Source organism: Eutrigla gurnardus (assembly GCF_963514095.1).
Source record: "Eutrigla gurnardus genome assembly, chromosome: 10".
NCBI classification, from domain to species: domain Eukaryota; kingdom Metazoa; phylum Chordata; class Actinopteri; order Perciformes; family Triglidae; genus Eutrigla; species Eutrigla gurnardus.
The window spans coordinates 25,563,945-25,589,407 of NC_139924.1; the positions used below are offsets into that span (position 1 = coordinate 25,563,945).

At 38.0% G+C, this 25,463-nt stretch overlaps 7 protein-coding genes across 7 annotated transcripts; all 7 read right to left on the reverse strand.

Moving 5' to 3' along the window:
- Positions 1-2,916: 2,916 nt before the first annotated feature.
- Positions 2,917-3,900, reverse strand: LOC311019681 (olfactory receptor 1M1-like; the record flags this gene model as incomplete). Its single annotated transcript, XM_084019277.1, has 1 exon — positions 2,917-3,900. The coding sequence occupies one exon, from the start codon at positions 3,898-3,900 to the stop codon at positions 2,917-2,919; it is 984 nt and encodes a 327-aa protein (XP_083875403.1).
- A 1,914-nt stretch (positions 3,901-5,814) lies between these two features.
- On the reverse strand, positions 5,815-6,756 carry LOC311019682 (olfactory receptor 7A40-like; the record flags this gene model as incomplete). The annotated part of the gene is made up of 1 exon (XM_084019278.1): positions 5,815-6,756. The coding sequence occupies one exon, from the start codon at positions 6,754-6,756 to the stop codon at positions 5,815-5,817; it is 942 nt and encodes a 313-aa protein (XP_083875404.1).
- A 1,890-nt stretch (positions 6,757-8,646) lies between these two features.
- Positions 8,647-9,588, reverse strand: LOC311019684 (olfactory receptor 1M1-like; the record flags this gene model as incomplete). The annotated part of the gene is made up of 1 exon (XM_084019280.1): positions 8,647-9,588. One exon carries the CDS (start codon positions 9,586-9,588, stop codon positions 8,647-8,649), a length of 942 nt encoding a protein of 313 aa, XP_083875406.1.
- Positions 9,589-11,580: 1,992 nt separating this feature from the next.
- Positions 11,581-12,522, reverse strand: LOC311019685 (olfactory receptor 52K2-like; the record flags this gene model as incomplete). Its single annotated transcript, XM_084019281.1, has 1 exon — positions 11,581-12,522. One exon carries the CDS (start codon positions 12,520-12,522, stop codon positions 11,581-11,583), a length of 942 nt encoding a protein of 313 aa, XP_083875407.1.
- Positions 12,523-15,147: 2,625 nt separating this feature from the next.
- On the reverse strand, positions 15,148-16,089 carry LOC311019686 (olfactory receptor 52B2-like; the record flags this gene model as incomplete). Its single annotated transcript, XM_084019282.1, has 1 exon — positions 15,148-16,089. The coding sequence occupies one exon, from the start codon at positions 16,087-16,089 to the stop codon at positions 15,148-15,150; it is 942 nt and encodes a 313-aa protein (XP_083875408.1).
- Positions 16,090-18,715: 2,626 nt separating this feature from the next.
- LOC311019687 (olfactory receptor 52B2-like) lies at positions 18,716-19,657 on the reverse strand (the record flags this gene model as incomplete). The annotated part of the gene is made up of 1 exon (XM_084019283.1): positions 18,716-19,657. The coding sequence occupies one exon, from the start codon at positions 19,655-19,657 to the stop codon at positions 18,716-18,718; it is 942 nt and encodes a 313-aa protein (XP_083875409.1).
- Positions 19,658-24,356: 4,699 nt separating this feature from the next.
- On the reverse strand, positions 24,357-25,187 carry LOC311019688 (olfactory receptor 51E2-like; the record flags this gene model as incomplete). Its single annotated transcript, XM_084019284.1, has 1 exon — positions 24,357-25,187. One exon carries the CDS (start codon positions 25,185-25,187, stop codon positions 24,357-24,359), a length of 831 nt encoding a protein of 276 aa, XP_083875410.1.
- Positions 25,188-25,463: the final 276 nt, after the last annotated feature.

Sequence of the window (25,463 nt, forward strand, 5' to 3'; positions counted from 1 at the left end):
TGTTACGCTCTTCCTGCCTAGAATATAGAAAAACGAATGTCAATGATTTCACAATTATTTCATACATAGCATCAATCTAGCAAGAATGTTGAAGACTTAATAAGACAAGAACAACATACAGAGATAAAGTTGTTAGAAGTATGAAACTTCCAGTCATATCTGAGTTATAATGAACACATTCTCTCTGCTAACTTACCAAGTGAAATGCTGACTGTCCACTCCACCTCACTTTGAGTCTACATACATCACGTAGGCTTCTGTACATAAGTTATGTATCTCTTGGATTTAAAGCTTTGCACTGACACTCCAGGAACATAAGCAACATGTGGATCGTCAATGACTGACTAGTAAGCTGTTCAGAAGGATTCACAGCTTTATAGGCGTGATTCAACACCATATGGCTCCCCAGAGTCTTCTGTCAAACAACAAAGTTCATCTTTTTGTATGACTTTGGCACTGGCTCTGGCTCACAACTTAAAGGGGCTTTGGTAGAATGTTAAATCTGATAGTTATTCAACACCACCCACACATTCACATAAACAACAGGTCTCGGGATTAGTGGAGAACTTTTCCCCATTGTTGGTTCACATAGCTTGTTTAGTGCTTGATGTTGTATAACTTACTCATAAGCCCCCGTATGGCTTCTTGATTATAAGCATCAATGAATATCTGAATAATAACTAGTGGCTGACTTTGATTAGATCCTTTCACCCATAGAAAAAGAACAGGAGTAGAACGGACATAGAATTGATTGTTTTCAGTTGTCATTTGACCTGTACAAAAGTGAATGGCTATTGTTGTTAGTTGTTATGGCGACAACACACAGTCAGTGTGTGGCTGGAAAGCTATTCCTTTTCTAGACTCGTTTTCTCTAAACGGTCTAGCATTAAAGCATGGTGGAATTAGCAAGCTAGTGTTGCGACCTAGACACATTCGAGACATTTTAATGGATTTGTTATAGATCAATTACTCAAAGGGGAAATATTTTTAATTTCCATTAAAGGTTGAGTAGGTCATTTGGAAAAACCACAGAGACTTTGAACACATCGCCAAACTGAAAAAGCCCCACCTCCTTCGAAGCCACTCCCCCAGAACGCCAAACGAGTTCTCGAGAATTAGGACAAATAGAAAGGCCGTCCACTTATTTTCTCCAGCCCGACTTTTTGATTGGACGGGGTTTTACAGTCCTGCCACGGCCACAGATGACATTTTTTAATTTGTTTAATGTCAGAGCTTTTAATGTATTCATTGCTATCATCTAATCAACCTTTAAGCAAGCATTCTGTATAGTATTCAGCTTTATTTTGTTACTAATAAGATTCCAGTTCAGAGTAACATACTACGTCATCAGCATGCGTGGAAAAAAATCTAAAAAAGAGCAGGAACACAAAGACCTGTCTAAGATTGCAGCTGTTGCTAGCTAGCTAGCTTGCTAATTCCACTGTTTTTATACTTTCACTTATTACAGAAAATTATGCGAACAAAGTCGTCAATCATCTGGCGAAATCGATGCTTTCCTATGTTGTGACATGTTGTAACAGTTTGTGGATGAAGCATTGTTTTTCAATTTTCATAGTTAAAGTCCCTCTAAGCTTCATTTGTTTCTATTCCAGATTAAAGTTGTCTTAACATATTTTTTTTATTACTAAAGCAAATTATTTAGAAATTATTTCTGATCTTGAATGATGTTGCCTTGTTCAACATGCACTATCAGAGAGATGATAGTTCCCTGCAGTGTAAAAGCTCTCATTGAAATTAATGAGGAGTCTGTGGTTTTTGAAGCAGTGCTGTTTTTGTGTGTGTGTGTTAATAATTGTGTTAATAAAAGAAAATTGATCTTGGTTAGTGGTGTTGACACAATTTCACTACAGGGTTTCACACAAAAGCATCAATGTTTGGTGCCCCCCCAGTGGAAGCATTAGAGAAGACACAGTTGTGTACACTGTTGGATGCTGATGACCCCCACTCTGGGTTTTTTGCTGTTTGGGGTTTTTAATATAAAACCTGCATTAAAAACAATATATATGGAGTTTGAAAGAAGACATTTATATACAAATCAGGTGACAGGCATCCGATGAATCTACAGATCTTAGATTCAGCAGCACAAAGAGCCAGCGAACCTAAAGCTCTGTGTAAACAACAATTTAGGTACAATGCTTCTGTATTTCAATATATTGTTATTTTTTATGATTTTTTCCGATCTGTGCACTTTGCCACACAACGTACTTTTGATCTCCCCATTAGCTCCCAATGTTTTTTTCACTTTCCCAATATATAGTAATATGTTAACATTAATAGAGTATCTTAACAATATTATATGAGAAATGTGTTCCAGAGTGAAAGTCTTAACTTGTGATTTTTTCTTTCCTTGTCAAATAAAAACACATTAAATTAATCTGGGAAACACTTCTGATTTTCTGTTTTAAATTGATCAGTTCTATCATTGTAGACTATGAGGATATTCACTCCAGACAATAAAAACAAAAATAAAAAAATAGAGGATGGTTTCAATATAGAGTAATGGACTAAAACAGTGTTTGCCTTTACTTTACTCAGTTGTGATCTATGAAAAAATGTATACAATTTAGAATCATGTTAAACACAACACATATTTTTATTGCAATGTCAAAAAATAAATCACGATCGCATTCAAAATCTTTCAAAAATGTCCTCATCCGTAGTCCATCTCACAATCCACATAGTCCACATATGATTCGAGTCAGTGTTGACACATACAACACAATTTACACAATTCTGTGAAATCCAAACATACACATATAAATGCACATATGATAATCATATCGAGAAATGCAGTGTAATTATGAGACAAGTGACTGTGAAATGCAGAGGTGTGTAACTTCTCCACAGTGCAGTAATACAGAAAAAACACATAGGCACACCTTGAGCATGACTCTTCTACTTCTTCTCTTCACGTCTAATCACAACAGAAGAGTCGTTACAACTTGGTTGAGCAAAATTTTTTAGGAACATTATTATATTCTTCTTCAGTTCTGTAGTTTTAAGTCCATATATAATAGGGTCAAAAAGAGGGGGGAATATTAAAATTGACACTCCAAAAGTCCTTCTCATATACGGGGATGTGTTTCCAATGCGATGAGTAATGAGCGTGAAGGCAGTATTAATTTGTAAGATTAAGAAAACAGCTAAATGTGTGCTACATGTCTGAATGGCTTTTGCCCGGGCACCAGACTGATTAGTCAGGAAACATGTACGCAAAATCTGTGCATATGTGTATATTATTATTGACAGTTGTGTGCCTTGGACTAAAATTATAAAAATAATCCCATAATAGTTGTTGACTCTGGTGTCCTCACACACCAGTTTCAGTAATGATGGATTGTTACAGAACAGATCCACTATATTCGTCCTGCAAAGTTTAAACCGTGCAAGCATCAAAATCAACGTGACTATTATTGAGAAATTTATACACCATATGATAATAATAATTCTTTTTAAATGTTGTGTATTCATGATGTCATTATAGCTCAAAGGACAACAGATATCAATATATCTGTTGTATGCCATGGCAGTCAAGATGAGCAAGTTTGCTGTACCATAGGTATGAATCAGAAAAGCCTGAAAAATACATGCAGGATGGGAGATCAGTCTGTTCTGTGTTGCAATGCTGAAAAGAAGCTGTGGAAAAAACGCTGTAGCTCCAATCATGTCACTAATGGGCAAGTTGAACAGCAGGATAAACATAGGCTTGTGTAGCTGTTTACTCAAAGCAATAGACATTAATACCAACATGTTGCAAAACATAATAATAAAATAGGTGAGTGTGCCGAATACAAATGCTGGATAAACCTCTGTAGCAGACAGGTCCAATGGCGCCAGACTTAGTAGGCCTACTTCCCCAGAAGATGCGTTTGTATGCATAATTATACAATCTTTAATATGTTGCTTCCACCAATGAAAAAAAATAATAACGTTCCCCAAAAGCCAGCTGATGAAGTATCATCACCTGAAAGAAAGGTACAAGCCAGTTTGGATGAAGTGCTATGCATCAATTCAAATGTACTTGGTTTTACACCTGTTGCAGTAGCTCACCTGAACTGCGATGTACGCACCTGTGAAAGAGGCACTGTCTTTTATTGCCTTTACGGTAAACACAAGATGACTCATGGGGTTGGAGAGCTCAGTACATCAGCTTCAGCAAAGCCAAAGGGACATCATGAAACAAACATTTATCACACCACATGGTTTTAAATATATCCCTGTTAGCAGAAAGTAAAATTTATTTGACAGACCTACCTCAGTCACATCATTTGTTGTATCACTGTCCCCGTTATATATGTATAGCATACACATACAAATACATATTATTTCCTATATTTACAATATATTCTGGATCTATACTTGGGTTTATTTAAACTTGATTTAGGTTTACCCAATGTTAAAATTAATAAATGATTAGACATTTTTTGAAAAGAAGCAAGTAGCAAATCCGCAACTTTATAGAGTAGCAAATCCGTGACTTTATAAAGTAGTAAATCCGGAACTATATAAAGTAGCAAATCTGCGACTTTATAAAGTAACAATTCTGCAACTTTATTAAGTAGCAAATTTGCTACTTTTTTACGATGCTAACAACTGACCTTTACATTAGCTAACTTCCCATGAGTGTACACATTTATTTTTAATAATTAATATATCACAACATGTGACAACGCCTTGTTAAGGTTGTTAGGGTGATGGCTGTTGATGGTTATTATTGTTTTTATTTAAATGGGCCAGATTATCATTATATGGGTGTCATAAAGGAAGTAAACAGTTGACTGTGAATTGCCGTTGCTATGACAACAAGTGAAAGCTACCGCTAGCATTTTAGCCCAACCCCCGATCAATAAACACCCACAAGATGACAATTTAGCCTTATATTAAAAAACAACAATAACCATCAACAACCATCACCTTAAGGACCTTAATAAGGCGTTGTCACACGTTATGATGTATTAATTAGAAAAATAAATGCGACATTCATGGGAAGTTACTAAGCATAATGCCAGTTGTTAGCATCGTAATGGAGTAGCAAATCTGCGACTCATGAACTCGCAAATTTGTGACGTTTTTTCTTGGAATTTTGCCCACCTCTCTCGGCTGTACGCCGTCATATTTACCTTTATGTATGTCTTCATGTTATAAAAATTACAGGTCTTTGTGATAATTAGGATATCCACATCATTTCCATTGTAAAGAAAATCATAAAAATCTCGACATCAAGATATATTTATGATATATTTTATTATTTATTCATTTTAATTTATTACATAATGATTTATATAGTTACATATTTGAAAATGCAATGGCATTACATAACAAGGTTTCACAGAGAGCAGAGTGTATACATGTATTTGCCCTTTTTTTAATTCACATATGAATGCATGTGCAACGGTTCTAACTTTTATTTCAGCAATCTTTCAGTTCTGAGAGCTTTTGTCATCATTGTGATTTTTTTCCACAGTTTTTCTCTCACATCAGTTCATGTCGTCATATTCCTTATCATTTATTGAAATGTCTTACAGTAGAATTCTCCAGACAAGAAATTACTTTGGCTGTTTCATGTCCTAATGCTCATAAACATGCAGTACGGTAGTGCTCATGAACATAATTTGACATAAAACAAAGTCAATTAACACAATTATCAAATGGAGAAACATATTTTAAGGGAACACAATACATTTTTGTATAAAGGATATTTTTGTTCAGAGGAATAATATATACTGGATCTGAAAGTCAATATTTGTTTATGTTGACTGTTAAATTAATCTTCTTATTAAAAGCTTAAACTGCTTACAGCTTTGTTAAAGACACAATTCTTTTTAGGAACATTATTATGCTCTGCTTGAGTTCCTTTGTATTTAGGCCATATATAATTGGGTCCAGAAAAGGGGGGAAAATTAAAATTGACACTCCAAGAGCCCTTCTCACAAAAGGGGATGCACTCCCAATGCGATGAGAAATTTGTGTTGTGACAATATTGATTTGTAAGATGATATAAACTGCTAAATGTGTACCACATGTCCGAATGGCTTTTGCCCGGGCATCAGACTGATTAGTCAGGAAACATGTACGCAAAATTTGTGCATATGTGTATATTATTATTGACAGTGGGCCACCCTGGATTAAGATTATAGCGCAAAATGCATAGTAGTTGTTGACTCTGGTGTCTTCACACACCACTTTCAGTAATGATGGATTGTTACAGAACAGATCCACTATATTTGTTCTGCAAACTTTATACTGTGCATGCAGCAAAAACAACGTGGCTATTATTGAGAAATTTATACACCATATAACAATAATCATTATTGTTAAATTGCGTGTATCCATGATGTCATTATACCTCAAAGGACTACAGATAGCAATATATCTGTCGTATGCCATGGCACTCAAGATGAAAAAGTTTGCTGTACCATAGATATGAATCAGAAAAGCCTGAAAAATGCATGCAGGATGGGAGATCTGTCTGTTCTGTGTTGCAATGCTGAAAAGAAGCTGAGGAAAAAACGCTGTAGCTCCAATCATGTCACTAATGGGCAAGTTGAACAGCAAGATAAACATGGGCTTGTGTAGCTGTTTACTCACAGCAATAGTTGTCAATACCAACACATTGAAAAACATAATAAGCACATATGTTAAAGTCCCGAACAAAAATGATGGGTAAATAGTTGCCTCAGATAAGCCCAGTGTTTCCAGTGTTAGTAAACCTGCAGACGATGCATTTGTGTACATATTTATACAGTGCTGTACACTATAATGTTGCTGTTATTGTTGGGAAAAAACTCTCCACCTGATGGAAGGAATACAAAACATATATTATAATAGTATCCCTATCAACAAACAGTCTGTGTAATAAGTCAGCTGTGGTTGTGATATCTTACCTCTGGCAGTATGTTCCTCTTCTCACTGGCCTGCAGCTGAACTGTGTTGTCAGATGTAAGTTCCCAGCCTTTATTGACTATTAAGCCCAAGAATACAGTGCAGAACATATCTGACATGTGACCCTTCAACAGATTTGTTTACTCAAAAGGAAGTAACTTGAACTATCATAGGCTTCATCACTGTTGTCATAATCGTAGTCATTAAGAACTCATTGATGACATAATGTATACCTCCACAATACTTGTCTCCAAGATACCTAATATGTGTCTCCATAGATTTGTTACAGTGATTCAACAGAAAGGGTGATGAAATGCACTACATAGGTAAAGCATGTATGATGCAATACAGGTTAAAAGCAGTTGCCTTTTGTTTAGGAAGTGAAATGTGCAAACAGTTGTCTTACTGTACATCTTGTTGGTTTATTTTGTCACCTGCCCACTGTCCAAAACAACAATCATCTAGCACACAAGCCAGAGCAGCTTTAGTTGTTTATTTGGTCGGTTTGATACTGTGGTTTATCAGTATATAACTATTGTTGCCTTCTGTGTAGTAACAAAAAATCTGCCTTTATCACCTCAAAAATATTTTGAGAATTAAATAATTCATGTCCCAGCATGACCTTGAAAAACTGGCTCAGTATCTTTACAGGTCCCTCGAGGTTCTATGTGAGCACATAAAGCATAAAACGAACATTAATTCATATTAATTTCCCACTTTAGTAAAATCTCCACCTTATTGATGGCATTTAACTGTATCTATATCATAATATTAAAATGTTACCCATGTTTGTAATAATTTGGATATCAACATAATTTCAATTATAAAGAAAACAAATCAAAATCTTGACTTCAGGATGTTTATTGTATATTTGATTGTTTATTTATTACATATTTATTCATATAGTTACATATTTAAAGATGCAATGGCATTGCATTACAAGGTTTCACAGAGAGCAGAGTGTATTCATGTATTTGCCCTTAACAACTGTGGTAGCTTTCTTTTATATCGGCAATCTTTCAGTTCTGAGAGCGTTTGTCAGCATTATGATTAATTTCCACACTGTTTCTCTCACATCAGTTCATGTCGTCATATTCCTCATCATTTATTGAAATGTCGTACAGTAGAATTCTCCAGACGAGTTTCACGTGATCTCTCATATTTATTTAAAAGGTTGCTTAAGCTCATAAACAGTACGGTAATGCTCATGAACATATTTTAACATCAAAATGAACATTGACAAATTCACTTAACGTAATCATCAAAGGGTGAAATATTTTTTAAAGGTTGAGTAGGTGATTCTATTCAGAAACACTTTCTGTTATATTACTTGAAATCTTCACAACATACTGATAGCAATGAATAAATTAAATGCCCTCACATAAAAAAAAAAAAGCATCTGTGGCCATGGCAGAACTATAAAAACCCTGTCCAATCAAAACAGTCAGGCAGAGAAAATAATTGGACGGCCTGCCTGTCTGTCAACTTCCTGATTGCACAAAGTCTGACGATCTCAACACTCGTTTGGTGTTCTGGGGGAGCGGCTTTGAACAGAGGTCTGAACGAAGGGGGCGGGACTTTTCGGTTCGGTGATGTGTTCAAAGACAAAGTCTCTGTGGTTTTTCCAAATGAACTACTCTGCCTTTAAAGGAACACTTTTTCTCAAGTCTCAACTTGATCTGAAAGTCAACATTCGTTTATGTTGACTGTTAAATTAATCTTCTTATTAAAAGCCAAAACGGCTTACAACTTTGTTAAACCCACATTTCTTTTTAGGAACCTTATTATGCTCTGCTTGAGTTCCTTTGTATTTAGGCCATATATAATTGGGTCCAGAAAAGGGGGAAAAATTAACACCGACACTCCAAGAGCCCTTCTCACTAAAGGGGATGCACTCCCAATGCGATGAGAAATTTGTGCTGTGACGGTATTGATTTGTATGATGAGATAAACAGCTAAATGTGTACCACATGTCTGAATGGCTTTTGCCCGGGCATCAGACTGACTAGTCAGGAAACATGTACGCAAAATCTGTGCATATGTGTATATTATTATTGACAGCGGGCCGCCCTGGATTAAGATTATAGTGCAAATTGCATAGTAGTTGTTGACTCTGGTGTCTTCACACACCAGTTTCAGTAATGATGGATTGTTACAAAACAGATCTACTATATTAGTTCTGCAAACTTTATACTGCGCTAACAGCAAAATCAATGTGACTACTAATGAGAAATTTATACACCATATAATAATAATAATTCGTGTTAAATTGCGTGTATCCATGATGTCATTATACCTCAAAGGACTACAGATAGCAATATATCTGTCGTATGCCATGGCACTCAAGATGAGCAAGTTTCCTGTACCATAGGTATGAATCAGAAAAGCCTGAAAAATGCATGCAGGATGGGAGATCTGTCTGTTCTGTGTTGCAATGCTGAAAAGAAGCTGAGGAAAAAACGCTGTAGCTCCAATCATGTCACTAATGGGCAAGTTAAACAGCAGGATAAACATAGGCTTGTGTAGCTGTTTACTCACAGCAATAGTTGTCAATACCAACATATTAAAAAACATAATAAGCACATATGTTAAAGTCCCGAACAAAAATGATGGGTAAATAGTTGCCTCAGATAAGCCCAGTGTTTCCAGTGTTAGTAAACCTGCAGACGATGCATTTGTGTACATATTTGTACAGTGCTGTACACTATAATGTTGCTGTTATTGTTGGGAAAAAACTCTCCACCTGATGGAAGGAATACAAAACATATATTATAATAGTATCCCTATCAACAAACAGTCTGTGTAATAAGTCAGCTGTGGTTGTGATATCTTACCTCTGGCAGTATGTTCCTCTTCTCACTGGCCTGCAGCTGAACTGTGTTGCCAGATGTAAGTTCCCAGCCTTTATTGACTATTAAGCCCAAGAGTACAGTGGAGAACATATCTGACATGTGACCCTTCAACAGATTAGTTTACTCAAAAGGAAGTAACTTGAACTATCATAGGCTTCATCACTGTTGTCATAATCATAGTCATTATGAACTCATTGATGACATAATGTATACCTCCACAATACTTGTCTCCAAGATGCCTAATATGTGTCTCCATAGATTTGTTACAGTGATTCAACAGAAAGGGTGATGAAATGCACTACATAGGTAAAGCATGTATGATGCAATACAGGTTAAAAGCAGTTGCCTTTTGTTTAGGAAGTGAAATGTGCAAACCGTTGTCTTACTGTACATCTTGTTGGTTTATTTTGTCACCTGCCCACTGTCCAAAACAACAATCATCTAGCACACAAGCCAGAGCAGCTTTAGTTGTTTATTTGGTTGGTTTGATACTGTGGTTTATCGGTATATAACTATTGTTGCCTTCTGTGTACTAACAGAGGATCAACCTCTTCTGGATTATGACCTTAACTTCAACAAACACATCAAGAAAGTAAAAAAAATGAACAAAAAATCTGCCTTTATCACCTCAAAAATATTTTAAGAATTAAATAATTCATGTCTCAGCATGACCTTGAAAAACTGGCTCAGTATCTTTACAGGCCCCTCGAGGTTCTATGTGAGCACATAAAGCATAAAACGAACATTAATTCATGTTAATTTCCCACTTTAGTAAAATCTCCACCTTATTGATGGCATTTAACTGTATCTATATCATAATATTAAAATGTTACCCATGTTTGTAATAATTTGGATATCAACATAATTTCAATTTATAAAGAAAACCAATCAAAATCTTGACTTCAAGATGTTTATTGTATATTTGATTGTTTATTTATTACATATTTATTCATATAGTTACATATTTAAAGATGCAATGGCATTGCATTACAAAGTTTCACAGAGAGCAGAGTGTATTCATGTATTTGCCCTTAACAACTGTGGTAGCTTTCTTTTATATCGGCAATCTTTCAGTTCTGAGAGCGTTTGTCAGCATTATGATTGATTCATTTCCACAGTTTTTCTCTCACATCAGTTCATGTCGTCATATTCCTCATCATTTATTGAAATGTCGTACAGTAGAATTCTCCGGACGAGTTTCATGTGATCTCTCATATTTATTTAAAAGGTTGCTTAAGCTCATAAACAGTACGGTAATGCTCATGAACATATTTTAACATCAAAATGAACATTTACAAATTCACCTAACATAATCATCAAATGTCGAAAAATATTTTAAAGGTTGAGCAGGTGATTCTATTCAGAAACACTTTCTTTTATATTACTTGAAATCTCCACAACATACTGATAGCAATGAATAAATGAAATGCCCTCACATAAAAAAAAACATCTGTGGCCATGGCAGAAGTATAAAAACCCCGTCCAATCAAAACAGTCAGGCAGAGAAAATAATTGGACGGCCTGCCTGTCTGTCAACTTCCTGATTGCACAAAGTCTGACGATCTCAACACTGGTTTGGTGTTCTGGGGGAGCGGCTTTGAACAGAGGTCTGAACGAAGGAGGTGGGACTTTTCGGTTTGGTGATGTGTTCAAAGTCAAAGTCTCTGTGGTTTTTCCAAATGAACTACTCTGCCTTTAAAGGAACACATGCCATTTTTGTGTAGATACTATATTCTCTCAAGAGATTCAACTTTACTGGATATTAAAGTCAACATTCGTTTATGTTGACTGTTAAATGAATCTTCTTATTAGAAGCCAAAACGGCTTACAGCTTTCTTAAACCTACATTTCTTTTTAGGAACATTATTATGCTCTGCTTGAGTTCCTTTGTATTTAGGCCATATATAATTGGGTCCAGAAAAGGGGGGAAAATTAACACCGACACTCCAAGAGCCCTTCTCACAAAAGGGGATGCACTCCCAATGCGATGAGAAATTTGTGTTGTGACAGTATTAATTTCTAGGATGAGATAAACAGCTAAATGTGTACCACATGTCTGAATGGCTTTTGCCCGGGCATCAGACTGATTAGTCAGGAAACATGTACGCAAAATCTGTGCATATGTGTATATTATTATTGACAGCGGGCCGCCCTGGATTAAGATTATAGTGCAAATTGCATAGTAGTTGTTGACTCTGGTGTCTTCACACACCAGTTTCAGTAATGATGGATTGTTACAAAACAGATCTACTATATTAGTTCTGCAAACTTTATACTGCGCTAACAGCAAAATCAATGTGACTACTAATGAGAAATTTATACACCATATAATAATAATAATTCGTGTTAAATTGCGTGTATCCATGATGTCATTATACCTCAAAGGACTACAGATAGCAATATATCTGTCGTATGCCATGGCACTCAAGATGAGCAAGTTTGCTGTACCATAGGTATGAATCAGAAAAGCCTGAAAAATGCATGCAGGATGGGAGATCTGTCTGTTCTGTGTTGCAATGCTGAAAAGAAGCTGAGGAAAAAACGCTGTAGCTCCAATCATGTCACTAATGGGCAAGTTAAACAGCAGGATAAACATAGGCTTGTGTAGCTGTTTACTCACAGCAATAGTTGTCAATACCAACATATTAAAAAACATAATAAGCACATATGTTAAAGTCCCGAACAAAAATGATGGGTAAATAGTTGCCTCAGATAAGCCCAGTGTTTCCAGTGTTAGTAAACCTGCAGACGATGCATTTGTGTACATATTTGTACAGTGCTGTACACTATAATGTTGCTGTTATTGTTGGGAAAAAACTCTCCACCTGATGGAAGGAATACAAAACATATATTATAATAGTATCCCTATCAACAAACAGTCTGTGTAATAAGTCAGCTGTGGTTGTGATATCTTACCTCTGGCAGTATGTTCCTCTTCTCACTGGCCTGCAGCTGAACTGTGTTGTCAGATGTAAGTTCCCAGCCTTTATTGACTATTAAGCCCAAGAGTACAGTGGAGAACATATCTGACATGTGACCCTTCAACAGATTTGTTTACTCAAAAGGAAGTAACTTGAACTATCATAGGCTTCATCACTGTTGTCATAATCATAGTCATTATGAACTCATTGATGACATAATGTATACCTCCACAATACTTGTCTCCAAGATGCCTAATATGTGTCTCCATAGATTTGTTACAGTGATTCAACAGAAAGGGTGATGAAATGCACTACATAGGTAAAGCATGTATGATGCAATACAGGTTAAAAGCAGTTGCCTTTTGTTTAGGAAGTGAAATGTGCAAACAGTTGTCTTACTGTACATCTTGTTGGTTTATTTTGTCACCTGCCCACTGTCCAAAACAACAATCATCTAGCACACAAGCCAGAGCAGCTTTAGTTGTTTATTTGGTTGGTTTGATACTGTGGTTTATCAGTATATAACTATTGTTGCCTTCTGTGTAGTAACAGAGGATCAACCTCTTCTGGATTATGACCTTAACTTCAACAAACACATCAAGAAAGTAAAAAAAATGAAAAAAAATCTGCCTTTATCACCTCAAAAATATTTTAAGAATTAAATAATTCATGTCTCAGCATGACCTTGAAAAACTGGCTCAGTATCTTTACAGGTCCCTCGAGGTTCTATGTGAGCACATAAAGCATAAAACGAACATTAATTCATGTTAATTTCCCACTTTAGTAAAATCTCCACCTTATTGATGGCATTTAACTGTATCTATATCATAATATTAAAATGTTACCCATGTCTGTAATAATTTGGATATCAACCTAATTTCAATTATAAAGAAAACAAATCAAAATCTTGACTTCAGGATGTTTATTGTATATTTGATTGTTTATTTATTACATATTTATTCATATAGTTACATATTTAAAGATGCAATGGCATTGCATTACAAGGTTTCACAGAGAGCAGAGTGTATTCATGTATTTGCCCTTAACAACTTGTGGCGCCTCCGGGGTTACGAGAAGGCGCTACGTGACCAATTTCAGGGAAAAGAGGGCTGTCCACACCAAATTCACAATCAATGTTCTTTCTTAAAGACTGTGGCAGGGATGCTGTCGATGCCGCGGAGTGCGGGGCTGGCTTGAGGGGGCTGAGGCTGAGGCGGCGTCGTTGGGCGAGAGCGGGGTTCGGTACACGGGGACGGGCAGTCATACGGTCCGGGGCTCGGCGGGAGAGGCGGCGGTCAGGCAGGCGGGGGTCGAAGCAGAGGCGGGTAGTCAGACGGTGCGGGGGTCGATCAGGGCGCGGGGTTCTCCTACAGAAGCGGGTCATACACAGGGCTTTTAGTTTTCTCGTTTTCTCTCTCTCTCTCTTTCTCTCTTAATCATCTCCTTACTCTCCACACGAACGTGTTCTCCGTCGTCTCCTTTTATCCCCTCCTGTCATCTTGCGCTGATCTCCTCCCAGCCGTGTTCCTCCACGCCGGTGATTCTGATGGGCAATCGGAACTCCATATATGGTCCGCCGTCCGTTCACTGCGCGGTGCCTTGGAGGGATAGAGTGCGGTGGCAACAGCGCCGTGGCTGTCACATAGCGGTACACGTTGTTTATTATGCTCCCCGGTTCCCTCCTCCTTACCTCTGTCCCGCGGGCGCCACAAACTGTGGTAGCTTTCTTTTATATCGGCAATCTTTCAGTTCTGAGAGCGTTTGTCAGCATTATGATTGATTCATTTCCACAGTTTTTCTCTCACATCAGTTCATGTCGTCATATTCCTCATCATTTATTGAAATGTCGTACAGTAGAATTCTCCGGATGAGTTTCATGTGATCTCTCATATATATTTAAAAGGTTGCTTAAGCTCATAAACAGTACCGTAATGCTCATGAACATATTTTAACATCAAAATGAACATTTACAAATTCACCTAACATAATCATCAAATGTCGAAAAATATTTTAAAGGTTGAGCAGGTGATTCTATTCAGAAACACTTTCTTTTATATTACTTGAAAACTTCACAACATACTGATAGCAATGAAAAAATGAAATGCCCTCACATAAAAAAAAAAGCATCTGTGGCCATGGCAGAAGTATAAAAACCCCGTCCAATCAAAACAGTCAGGCAGAGAAAATAATTGGACGGCCTGCCTGTCTGTCAACTTCCTGATTGCACAAAGTCTGACGATCTCAACACTCGTTTGGTGTTCTGGGGGAGCGGCTTTGAACAGAGGTCTGAACGAAGGGGGCGGGACTTTTCGGTTTGGTGATGTGTTCAAAGTCAAAGTCTCTGTAGTTTTTCCAAATGAACTACTCTGCCTTTAAAGGAACACTTTTTCTCAAGTCTCAACTTGATCTGAAAGTCAACATTCGTTTATGTTGACTGTTAAATGAATCTTCTTATTAAAAGCCAAAACGGCTTACAACTTTGTTAAACCCACATTTCTTTTTAGGAACCTTATTATGCTCTGCTTGAGTTCCTTTGTATTTAGGCCATATATAATTGGGTCCAGAAAAGGGGGGAAAATTAACACCGACACTCCAAGAGCCCTTCTCACAAAAGGGGATGCACTCCCAATGCGATGAGAAATTTGTGTTGTGACAGTATTGATTTCTAGGATGAGATAAACAGCTAAATGTGTACCACATGTCTGAATGGCTTTTGCCCGGGCATCAGACTGATTAGTCAAGAAACATGTACGCAAAATCTGTGCATATGTGTATATTATTATTGACAGCGGACCGCCCTGGATTAAGATTATAGCGCAAAATGCATAGTAGTTGTTAACTCTGGTGTCTTCACAAACCAGTTTCAGTAATGATGGATTGTTACAGAACAGATCTACTATATTTGTTCTGCAAACTTTAAACTGTGCAAGCATCAAAATCAACGTGGCTATTATTGAGAAATTAATAAACCATATTATGATAATAATTATTGTTAAATTGCGTGTATCCATGATGTCATTATACCTCAAAGGACTACAGATAGCAATATATCTGTCGTATGCCATGGCACTCAAGATGAGCAAGTTTCCTGTACCATAGATATGAATCAGAAAAGCCTGAAAAACACATGCAGGATGGGAGATCAGTCTGTTCTGTGTTGCAATGCTGAAAAGAAGCTGAGGAAAAAACGCTGTAGCTCCAATCATGTCACTAATGGGCAAGTTGAACAGCAAGATAAACATGGGCTTGTGTAGCTGTTTACTCACAGCAATAGTTGTCAATACCAACACATTGAAAAACATAATAAGCACATATGTTAAAGTCCCGAACAAAAATGATGGGTAAATAGTTGCCTCAGATAAGCCCAGTGTTTCCAGTGTTAGTAAACCTGCAGACGATGCATTTGTGTACATATTTGTACAGTGCTGTACACTATAATGTTGCTGTTATTGTTGGGAAAAAACTCTCCACCTGATGGAAGGAATACAAAACATATATTATAATAGTATCCCTATCAACAAACAGTCTGTGTAATAAGTCAGCTGTGGTTGTGATATCTTACCTCTGGCAGTATGTTCCTCTTCTCACTGGCCTGCAGCTGAACTGTGTTGTCAGATGTACAGTTCCCGGCCTTTATTGACTATTAAGCCCAAGAATACAGTGCAGAACATATCTGACATGTGACCCTTCAACAGATTTGTTTACTCAAAAGGAAGTAACTTGAACTATCATAGGCTTCATCACTGTTGTCATAATCGTAGTCATTATGAACTCATTGATGACATAATGTATACCTCCACAATACTTGTCTCCAAGATGCCTAATATGTGTCTCCATAGATTTGTTACAGTGATTCAACAGAAAGGGTGATGAAATGCACTACATAGGTAAAGCATGTATGATGCAATACAGGTTAAAAGCAGTTGCCTTTTGTTTAGGAAGTGAAATGTGCAAACAGTTGTCTTACTGTACATCTTGTTGGTTTATTTTGTCACCTGCCCACTGTCCAAAACAACAATCATCTAGCACACAAGCCAGAGCAGCTTTAGTTGTTTATTTGGTTGGTTTGATACTGTGGTTTATCAGTATATAACTATTGTTGCCTTCTGTGTAGTAACAGAGGATCAACCTCTTCTGGATTATGACCTTAACTTCAACAAACACATCAAGAAAGTAAAAAAAATGAAAAAAAATCTGCCTTTATCACCTCAAAAATATTTTAAGAATTAAATAATTCATGTCTCAGCATGACCTTGAAAAACTGGCTCAGTATCTTTACAGGTCCCTCGAGGTTCTATGTGAGCACATAAAGCATAAAACGAACATTAATTCATGTTAATTTCCCACTTTAGTAAAATCTCCACCTTATTGATGGCATTTAACTGTATCTATATCATAATATTAAAATGTTACCCATGTCTGTAATAATTTGGATATCAACCTAATTTCAATTATAAAGAAAACAAATCAAAATCTTGACTTCAGGATGTTTATTGTATATTTGATTGTTTATTTATTACATATTTATTCATATAGTTACATATTTAAAGATGCAATGGCATTGCATTACAAGGTTTCACAGAGAGCAGAGTGTATTCATGTATTTGCCCTTAACAACTTGTGGCGCCTCCGGGGTTACGAGAAGGCGCTACGTGACCAATTTCAGGGAAAAGAGGGCTGTCCACACCAAATTCACAATCAATGTTCTTTCTTAAAGACTGTGGCAGGGATGCTGTCGATGCCGCGGAGTGCGGGGCTGGCTTGAGGGGGCTGAGGCTGAGGCGGCGTCGTTGGGCGAGAGCGGGGTTCGGTACACGGGGACGGGCAGTCATACGGTCCGGGGCTCGGCGGGAGAGGCGGCGGTCAGGCAGGCGGGGGTCGAAGCAGAGGCGGGTAGTCAGACGGTGCGGGGGTCGATCAGGGCGCGGGGTTCTCCTACAGAAGCGGGTCATACACAGGGCTTTTAGTTTTCTCGTTTTCTCTCTCTCTCTCTTTCTCTCTTAATCATCTCCTTACTCTCCACACGAACGTGTTCTCCGTCGTCTCCTTTTATCCCCTCCTGTCATCTTGCGCTGATCTCCTCCCAGCCGTGTTCCTCCACGCCGGTGATTCTGATGGGCAATCGGAACTCCATATATGGTCCGCCGTCCGTTCACTGCGCGGTGCCTTGGAGGGATAGAGTGCGGTGGCAACAGCGCCGTGGCTGTCACATAGCGGTACACGTTGTTTATTATGCTCCCCGGTTCCCTCCTCCTTACCTCTGTCCCGCGGGCGCCACAAACTGTGGTAGCTTTCTTTTATATCGGCAATCTTTCAGTTCTGAGAGCGTTTGTCAGCATTATGATTGATTCATTTCCACAGTTTTTCTCTCACATCAGTTCATGTCGTCATATTCCTCATCATTTATTGAAATGTCGTACAGTAGAATTCTCCGGATGAGTTTCATGTGATCTCTCATATATATTTAAAAGGTTGCTTAAGCTCATAAACAGTACCGTAATGCTCATGAACATATTTTAACATCAAAATGAACATTTACAAATTCACCTAACATAATCATCAAATGTCGAAAAATATTTTAAAGGTTGAGCAGGTGATTCTATTCAGAAACACTTTCTTTTATATTACTTGAAAACTTCACAACATACTGATAGCAATGAAAAAATGAAATGCCCTCACATAAAAAAAAAAGCATCTGTGGCCATGGCAGAAGTATAAAAACCCCGTCCAATCAAAACAGTCAGGCAGAGAAAATAATTGGACGGCCTGCCTGTCTGTCAACTTCCTGATTGCACAAAGTCTGACGATCTCAACACTCGTTTGGTGTTCTGGGGGAGCGGCTTTGAACAGAGGTCTGAACGAAGGGGGCGGGACTTTTCGGTTTGGTGATGTGTTCAAAGTCAAAGTCTCTGTAGTTTTTCCAAATGAACTACTCTGCCTTTAAAGGAACACTTTTTCTCAAGTCTCAACTTGATCTGAAAGTCAACATTCGTTTATGTTGACTGTTAAATGAATCTTCTTATTAAAAGCCAAAACGGCTTACAACTTTGTTAAACCCACATTTCTTTTTAGGAACCTTATTATGCTCTGCTTGAGTTCCTTTGTATTTAGGCCATATATAATTGGGTCCAGAAAAGGGGGGAAAATTAACACCGACACTCCAAGAGCCCTTCTCACAAAAGGGGATGCACTCCCAATGCGATGAGAAATTTGTGTTGTGACAGTATTGATTTCTAGGATGAGATAAACAGCTAAATGTGTACCACATGTCTGAATGGCTTTTGCCCGGGCATCAGACTGATTAGTCAAGAAACATGTACGCAAAATCTGTGCATATGTGTATATTATTATTGACAGCGGACCGCCCTGGATTAAGATTATAGCGCAAAATGCATAGTAGTTGTTAACTCTGGTGTCTTCACAAACCAGTTTCAGTAATGATGGATTGTTACAGAACAGATCTACTATATTTGTTCTGCAAACTTTAAACTGTGCAAGCATCAAAATCAACGTGGCTATTATTGAGAAATTAATAAACCATATTATGATAATAATTATTGTTAAATTGCGTGTATCCATGATGTCATTATACCTCAAAGGACTACAGATAGCAATATATCTGTCGTATGCCATGGCACTCAAGATGAGCAAGTTTCCTGTACCATAGATATGAATCAGAAAAGCCTGAAAAACACATGCAGGATGGGAGATCAGTCTGTTCTGTGTTGCAATGCTGAAAAGAAGCTGAGGAAAAAACGCTGTAGCTCCAATCATGTCACTAATGGGCAAGTTGAACAGCAAGATAAACATGGGCTTGTGTAGCTGTTTACTCACAGCAATAGTTGTCAATACCAACACATTGAAAAACATAATAAGCACATATGTTAAAGTCCCGAACAAAAATGATGGGTAAATAGTTGCCTCAGATAAGCCCAGTGTTTCCAGTGTTAGTAAACCTGCAGACGATGCATTTGTGTACATATTTGTACAGTGCTGTACACTATAATGTTGCTGTTATTGTTGGGAAAAAACTCTCCACCTGATGGAAGGAATACAAAACATATATTATAATAGTATCCCTATCAACAAACAGTCTGTGTAATAAGTCAGCTGTGGTTGTGATATCTTACCTCTGGCAGTATGTTCCTCTTCTCACTGGCCTGCAGCTGAACTGTGTTGTCAGATGTACAGTTCCTGGCCTTTATTGACTATTAAGCCCAAGAATACAGTGCAGAACATATCTGACATGTGACCCTTCAACAGATTTGTTTACTCAAAAGGAAGTAACTTGAACTATCATAGGCTTCATCACTGTTGTCATAATCGTAGTCATTATGAACTCATTGATGACATAATGTATACCTCCACAATACTTGTCTCCAAGATGCCTAATATGTGTCTCCATAGATTTGTTACAGTGATTCAACAGAAAGGGTGATGAAATGCACTACATAGGTAAAGCATGTATGATGCAATACAGGTTAAAAGCAGTTGCCTTTTGTTTAGGAAGTGAAATGTGCAAACAGTTGTCTTACTGTACATCTTGTTGGTTTATTTTTTCACCTGCCCACTGTACAAAATCCTCTAGCACACAAGCCAGAGCAGCTTTAGTTGTTTATTTGGTCGGTTTCCTACTGTGGTTTATCGGTATGAAACTTATGTTGCCTTCTGTGTAGTAACAGAGGATCGACCTCTTCTGGATTATGACCTTAACTTCAACAAACACATCAAGAAAGTAAAAAAAATGAACAAAAAATCTGCCTATATCACCTCAAAAATATTTTGAGAATTAAATAATTAATGTCCCAGCATGACCTTGAAAAACTGGCTCAGTATCTTTACAGGTCCCTCGAGGTTCTATGTGAGCACATAAAGCATAAAACGAACATTAATTCATGTTAATTTCCCACTTTAGTAAAATCTCCACCTTATTGATGGCATTTAACTGTATCTATATCATAATTAGGGCCACGGGGCAATCGCACCGAGCACTGGATTTTTTCCTAGTTATTATTTTCTTTCCTACGGAATTTGGAGTGCCTAAAACTTCTACAGCTATAAGAGTTGTAGGACAAATTATATATCAAAACGTGCGGTTCGATTGGGATCAGCGTGCCATTACTTTTCTTAGCCGGACACAAATTTTTCGCGACATAAGTCGCGAAAAACCACCGAAATTTTCCCATTGAAATGAATGGGACGAGTGGAAAAAAAAAAAGCAGAAATCGTAGCTTTTCAAACGCCTGCTGCTCAGGCATACTTTCACCTAGAAAGTCCATTTAAACTTTAAAACGTAGACACAAGTCTTGTGTCCTGGTGTGTCAATCCACGTTTCAATAGGTCATATAGTTTTTGATCAATCACTGTTCAATGACCATGATCGTTTTGGGAGAAATCATGAGATTATAATGGGTGTGTATTGCGCGGAACCTTCTGGGCTAGAGTGGATGACATCATCGCTTAGAGTGTGAGGGCTTCTCAGATTTTTTTCCTTTCCAAACTCCTCCTGGCCACAATCTTCACTCTACAGACGTGATATTTTCCAATTTTGTAGACAAACTTGTCCTGTCTCTCACAATGTGCTCAAAAACTCTGTGAGATTTACAGAATTTGAACTAGCAACCTCTAAGCGCGGCCAAGTCTGTTTTTCTCCTCATCCGCTCCAATGTTAATTGAGAAGCAGATTTTCAAAGAAACCTGAAATGAACAGCATTTCTAACTCGCCCTAGCGTCCACATTTCTGACACTAGGAAAAAATAAAAGTCATCAGTGTCTTCAGCCAGTCTTGTGGCGCTAACGGTGTGAAAATCTTGGCGATAGGAGTTTCGATGTGAGCGTGGCAAGCTTTTGTTCAGAGCCTCCGCAAAGGGGGAATGGAGCGATAGAGAGAAGCAGAGAGAGGCTCCAAAGCAGTCATACACATGCAGCAAGGGCCGTTGCTATGGTGACAGCACTGTGGGGCTCTGATCTTCATAACTGACAGCAGGTGTGCTCTGATTGGTGGACAGGAAGGAGCAGTACGTGGGAAATGTAGTCCATCGTCAACTCAGCCATACTTTCACCTAGAAACTACATTTAAACTTTAAAATGGAGACTATCTGTCTCTGTCTCACTCAGAAGTGATAGCAGGTGCGCTCTGATTGGCAGAGTTGTAGTTTTTCAAACAATACATAGTACCTAGTACTTGTCAGTACTTGAGTCTTGGTAGTATTCGGTAGTACTCGGTAGTACTTGGTAGTACTCTGTAGTACTTGAGTGACAGCTGAGCCCGGTGACATGTACTGGCAAACAGTTGAGTGCGAAGCACTCAACTGTTTGACAATACATAGTACCTAGTAGTTCTCAGTACTTGAGTCTCAGTAGTACTTGGTAGTACTCGGTAGTACTCGGTAGTACTTGGTAGTACTTGGTAGTACTTGAGTGACAGCTGACCTCGATGACATGTACTGGCAAACTGTTTGACAATACATAGTACTTAGTAGTTCTCAGTATTTGAGTCTCAGAAGTACTTGGTAGTACTCAGTAGTATTCGGTAGTACTTGAGTGACAGCTGAGCTCAGTGTCTGTTTTTCTCCCAATTGACTGCAATCGAAGCACTCAACTGTTTGACAATACATAGTACCTAGTAGTTCTCAGTACTTGAGTCTCAGTAGTACTCGGTAGTAGTCGGTAGTACTCGGTAGTACTTGAGTGACAGCTGAGCTCGGTGACATAGTACCTAATAGTATTCCAAAATGGAGCGATAGAGAGAGGCTTGAAGGCATTCATACACACGCGCTCAGGGCTGTTGCTACGGTGATGGCACTCTGTGGGTTTGATCTTGAGAAGTGACAGCAGGTGTTCTCTGATTGGTGGACAGGAATGTACTAAAAACTACATTTAGTAGTGGGAAATTTAGTTTTTTTAGTCAAACGTCTTCTGCTCGGGCATACTTTCACCTAGAATCTCAATTTAAACTTTAAAATGGAGACACGAGTGATGTGCTCTGATTGGTGGACAGAAATGTACTAAAAACTACATTTAGTAGTGGGAAATGTAGTTTTTTTAGTCAAACGTCTTCTGCTCGGCAATACTTTCACCTAGAAACTCCATTTAAACTTTAAAATGGAGACACGAGTGGTGTGCTCTGATTGGTGGACAGGAATGTTCTAAAAACTACATTTAGTCGTGGGAAATGTAGTTTTTTTAGTCAAACGTCTTCTGCTCGGGCATACTTTCACCTAGAAAGTCAGTTTAAACTTTAAACTTTTCCAGACACACCCCCGGGCGGCGTCCCACTGCCTCCCTCTCAAAATTTCCCGGCGGGTGAATTTTCTACTTATTAGGGCCACGGGGTAATCGCACCGAGCACTGGCCCATACAGCTATAAGCTGAAGGGACCAGTGCTCGGGGCAAAGCTGTTGAGTGCGAAAGCACTCAACTGTTTGACAATACATAGTACCTAGTAGTTCTCAGTACTTGAGTATCAATAGTACTTGGTAGTACTCGGTAGTACTCAGTAGTACTTGGTAGTACTTGAGTGACAGCTGAGCTCGGTGACATGTACTGGCAAACAGTTGAGTGAGAAGTATTTGTAGTTGTATTTGCCTCTTAAACAACTCCGTCTGGTTTGAAATCTCGAAGAATCTAATCGCAGTGTATATACACTCCGGAAGTAGCCCCCGTGGCCCTTTCAAAATTTCCAGCGGGGGAATTTTCTAGTATTAAAATGTTACCCATGTTTGTAATAATTTGGATATCAACATAATTTCAATTATAAAGAAAACAAATCAAAATCTCGACTTCAAGATGTTTATTGTATATTTGATTGTTTATTTATTACATATTTATTCATATAGTTACATATTTAAAAAATGCAATGGCATTGCATTACAAGGTTTCACAGAGAGCAGAGTGTATTCATGTATTTGCCCTTAACAACTGTGGTAGCTTTCTTTTATATCGGCAATCTTTCAGTTCTGAGAGCGTTTGTCAGCATTATGATTGATTCATTTCCACAGTTGTTCTCTCACATCAGTTCATGTCGTCATATTCCTCAACATTTATTGAAATGTCGTACAGTAGAATTCTCCGGACGAGTTTCATGTGATCTCTCATATCTATTTAAAAGGTTGCTTAAGCTCATAAACATACAGTGCGGTAGTGCTCATGAACATATTTTAACATCAAAATGAACTTTTACAAATTCACCTAACATAATCATCAAATGTAGAAAAATATTTTAAAGGTTGAGTAGGTGATTCTATTCAGAAACACTTTCTTTTATATTACTTGAAATCTTCACAACATACTGATAGCAATGTATAAATGAAATGCCCTCACATAAAAAAAAGCATCTGTCGCCATGGCAGAAGTATAAAAACCCCGTCCAATCAAAACAGTCAGGCAGAGAAAATAATTGGACGGCCTGCCTGACTGTCAACTTCCTGATTGCACAAAGTCTGACGATCTCAACACTCGTTTGGTGTTCTGGGGGAGCGGCTTTGAACAGAGGTCTGAACGAAGGGGGCGGGACTTTTCGGTTTGGTGATGTGTTCAAAGACAAAGTCTCTGTGGTTTTTCCAAATGAACTACTCTGCCTTTAAAGGAACACTTTTTCTCAAGTCTCAACTTGATCTGAAAGTCAACATTCGTTTATGTTGACTGTTAAATGAATCTTCTTATTAAAAGCCAAAACTGCTTACAACTTTGTTAAACCCACATTTCTTTTTAGGAACATTATTATGCTCTGCTTGAGTTCCTTTGTATTTAGGCCATATATAATTGGGTCCAGAAAAGGGGGGAAAATTAACACAGACACTCCAAGAGCCCTTCTCACTAAAGGGGATGCACTCCCAATACGATGAGAAATTTGTGTTGTGACAGTATTGATTTGTAGGATGAGATAAACAGCTAAATGTGTACCACATGTCTGAATGGCTTTTGCCCGGGCATCAGACTGACTAGTCAGGAAACATGTACGCAAAATCTGTGCATATGTGTATATTATTATTGACAGCGGGCCGCCCTGGATTAAGATTATAGCGCAAAATGCATAGTAGTTGTTGACTCTGGTGTCTTCACACACCACTTTCAGTAATGATGGATTGTTACGGAACAGATCCACTATATTCGTCCTGCAAACTTTAAACTGTGCATGCAGCAAAAACAACGTGGCTATTATTGGGAAATTAATACACCATATAATAATAATAATTTGTGTTAAATTGCGTGTATCCATGATGTCATTATACCTCAAAGGACTACAGATAGCAATATATCTGTCGTATGCCATGGCAGTCAAGATGAACAAGTTTGCTGTACCATAGGTATGAATCAGAAAAGCCTGAAAGACACATGCAGGATGGGAGATCTGTCTGTTCTGTGTTGCAATGCTGAAAAAAAGCTGAGGAAAAAACGCTGTAGCTCCAATCATGTCACTAATGGGCAAGTTGAACAGCAAGATAAACATGGGCTTGTGTAGCTGTTTACTCACAGCAATAGTTGTCAATACCAACATATTAAAAAACATAATAAGCACATATGTTAAAGTCCCGAACAAAAATGAGGGGTAAATAGTTGCCTCAGATAAGCCCAGTGTTTCCAGTGTTAGTAAACCTGCAGACGATGCATTTGTGTACATATTTGTACAGTGCTGTACACTATAATGTTGCTGTTATTGTTGGGAAAAAACTCTCCACCTGATGGAAGGAATACAAAACATATATTATAATAGTATCCCTATCAACAAAAAGTCTGTGTAATAAGTCACCTGTGGTTGTGATATCTTACCTCTGGCAGTATGTTC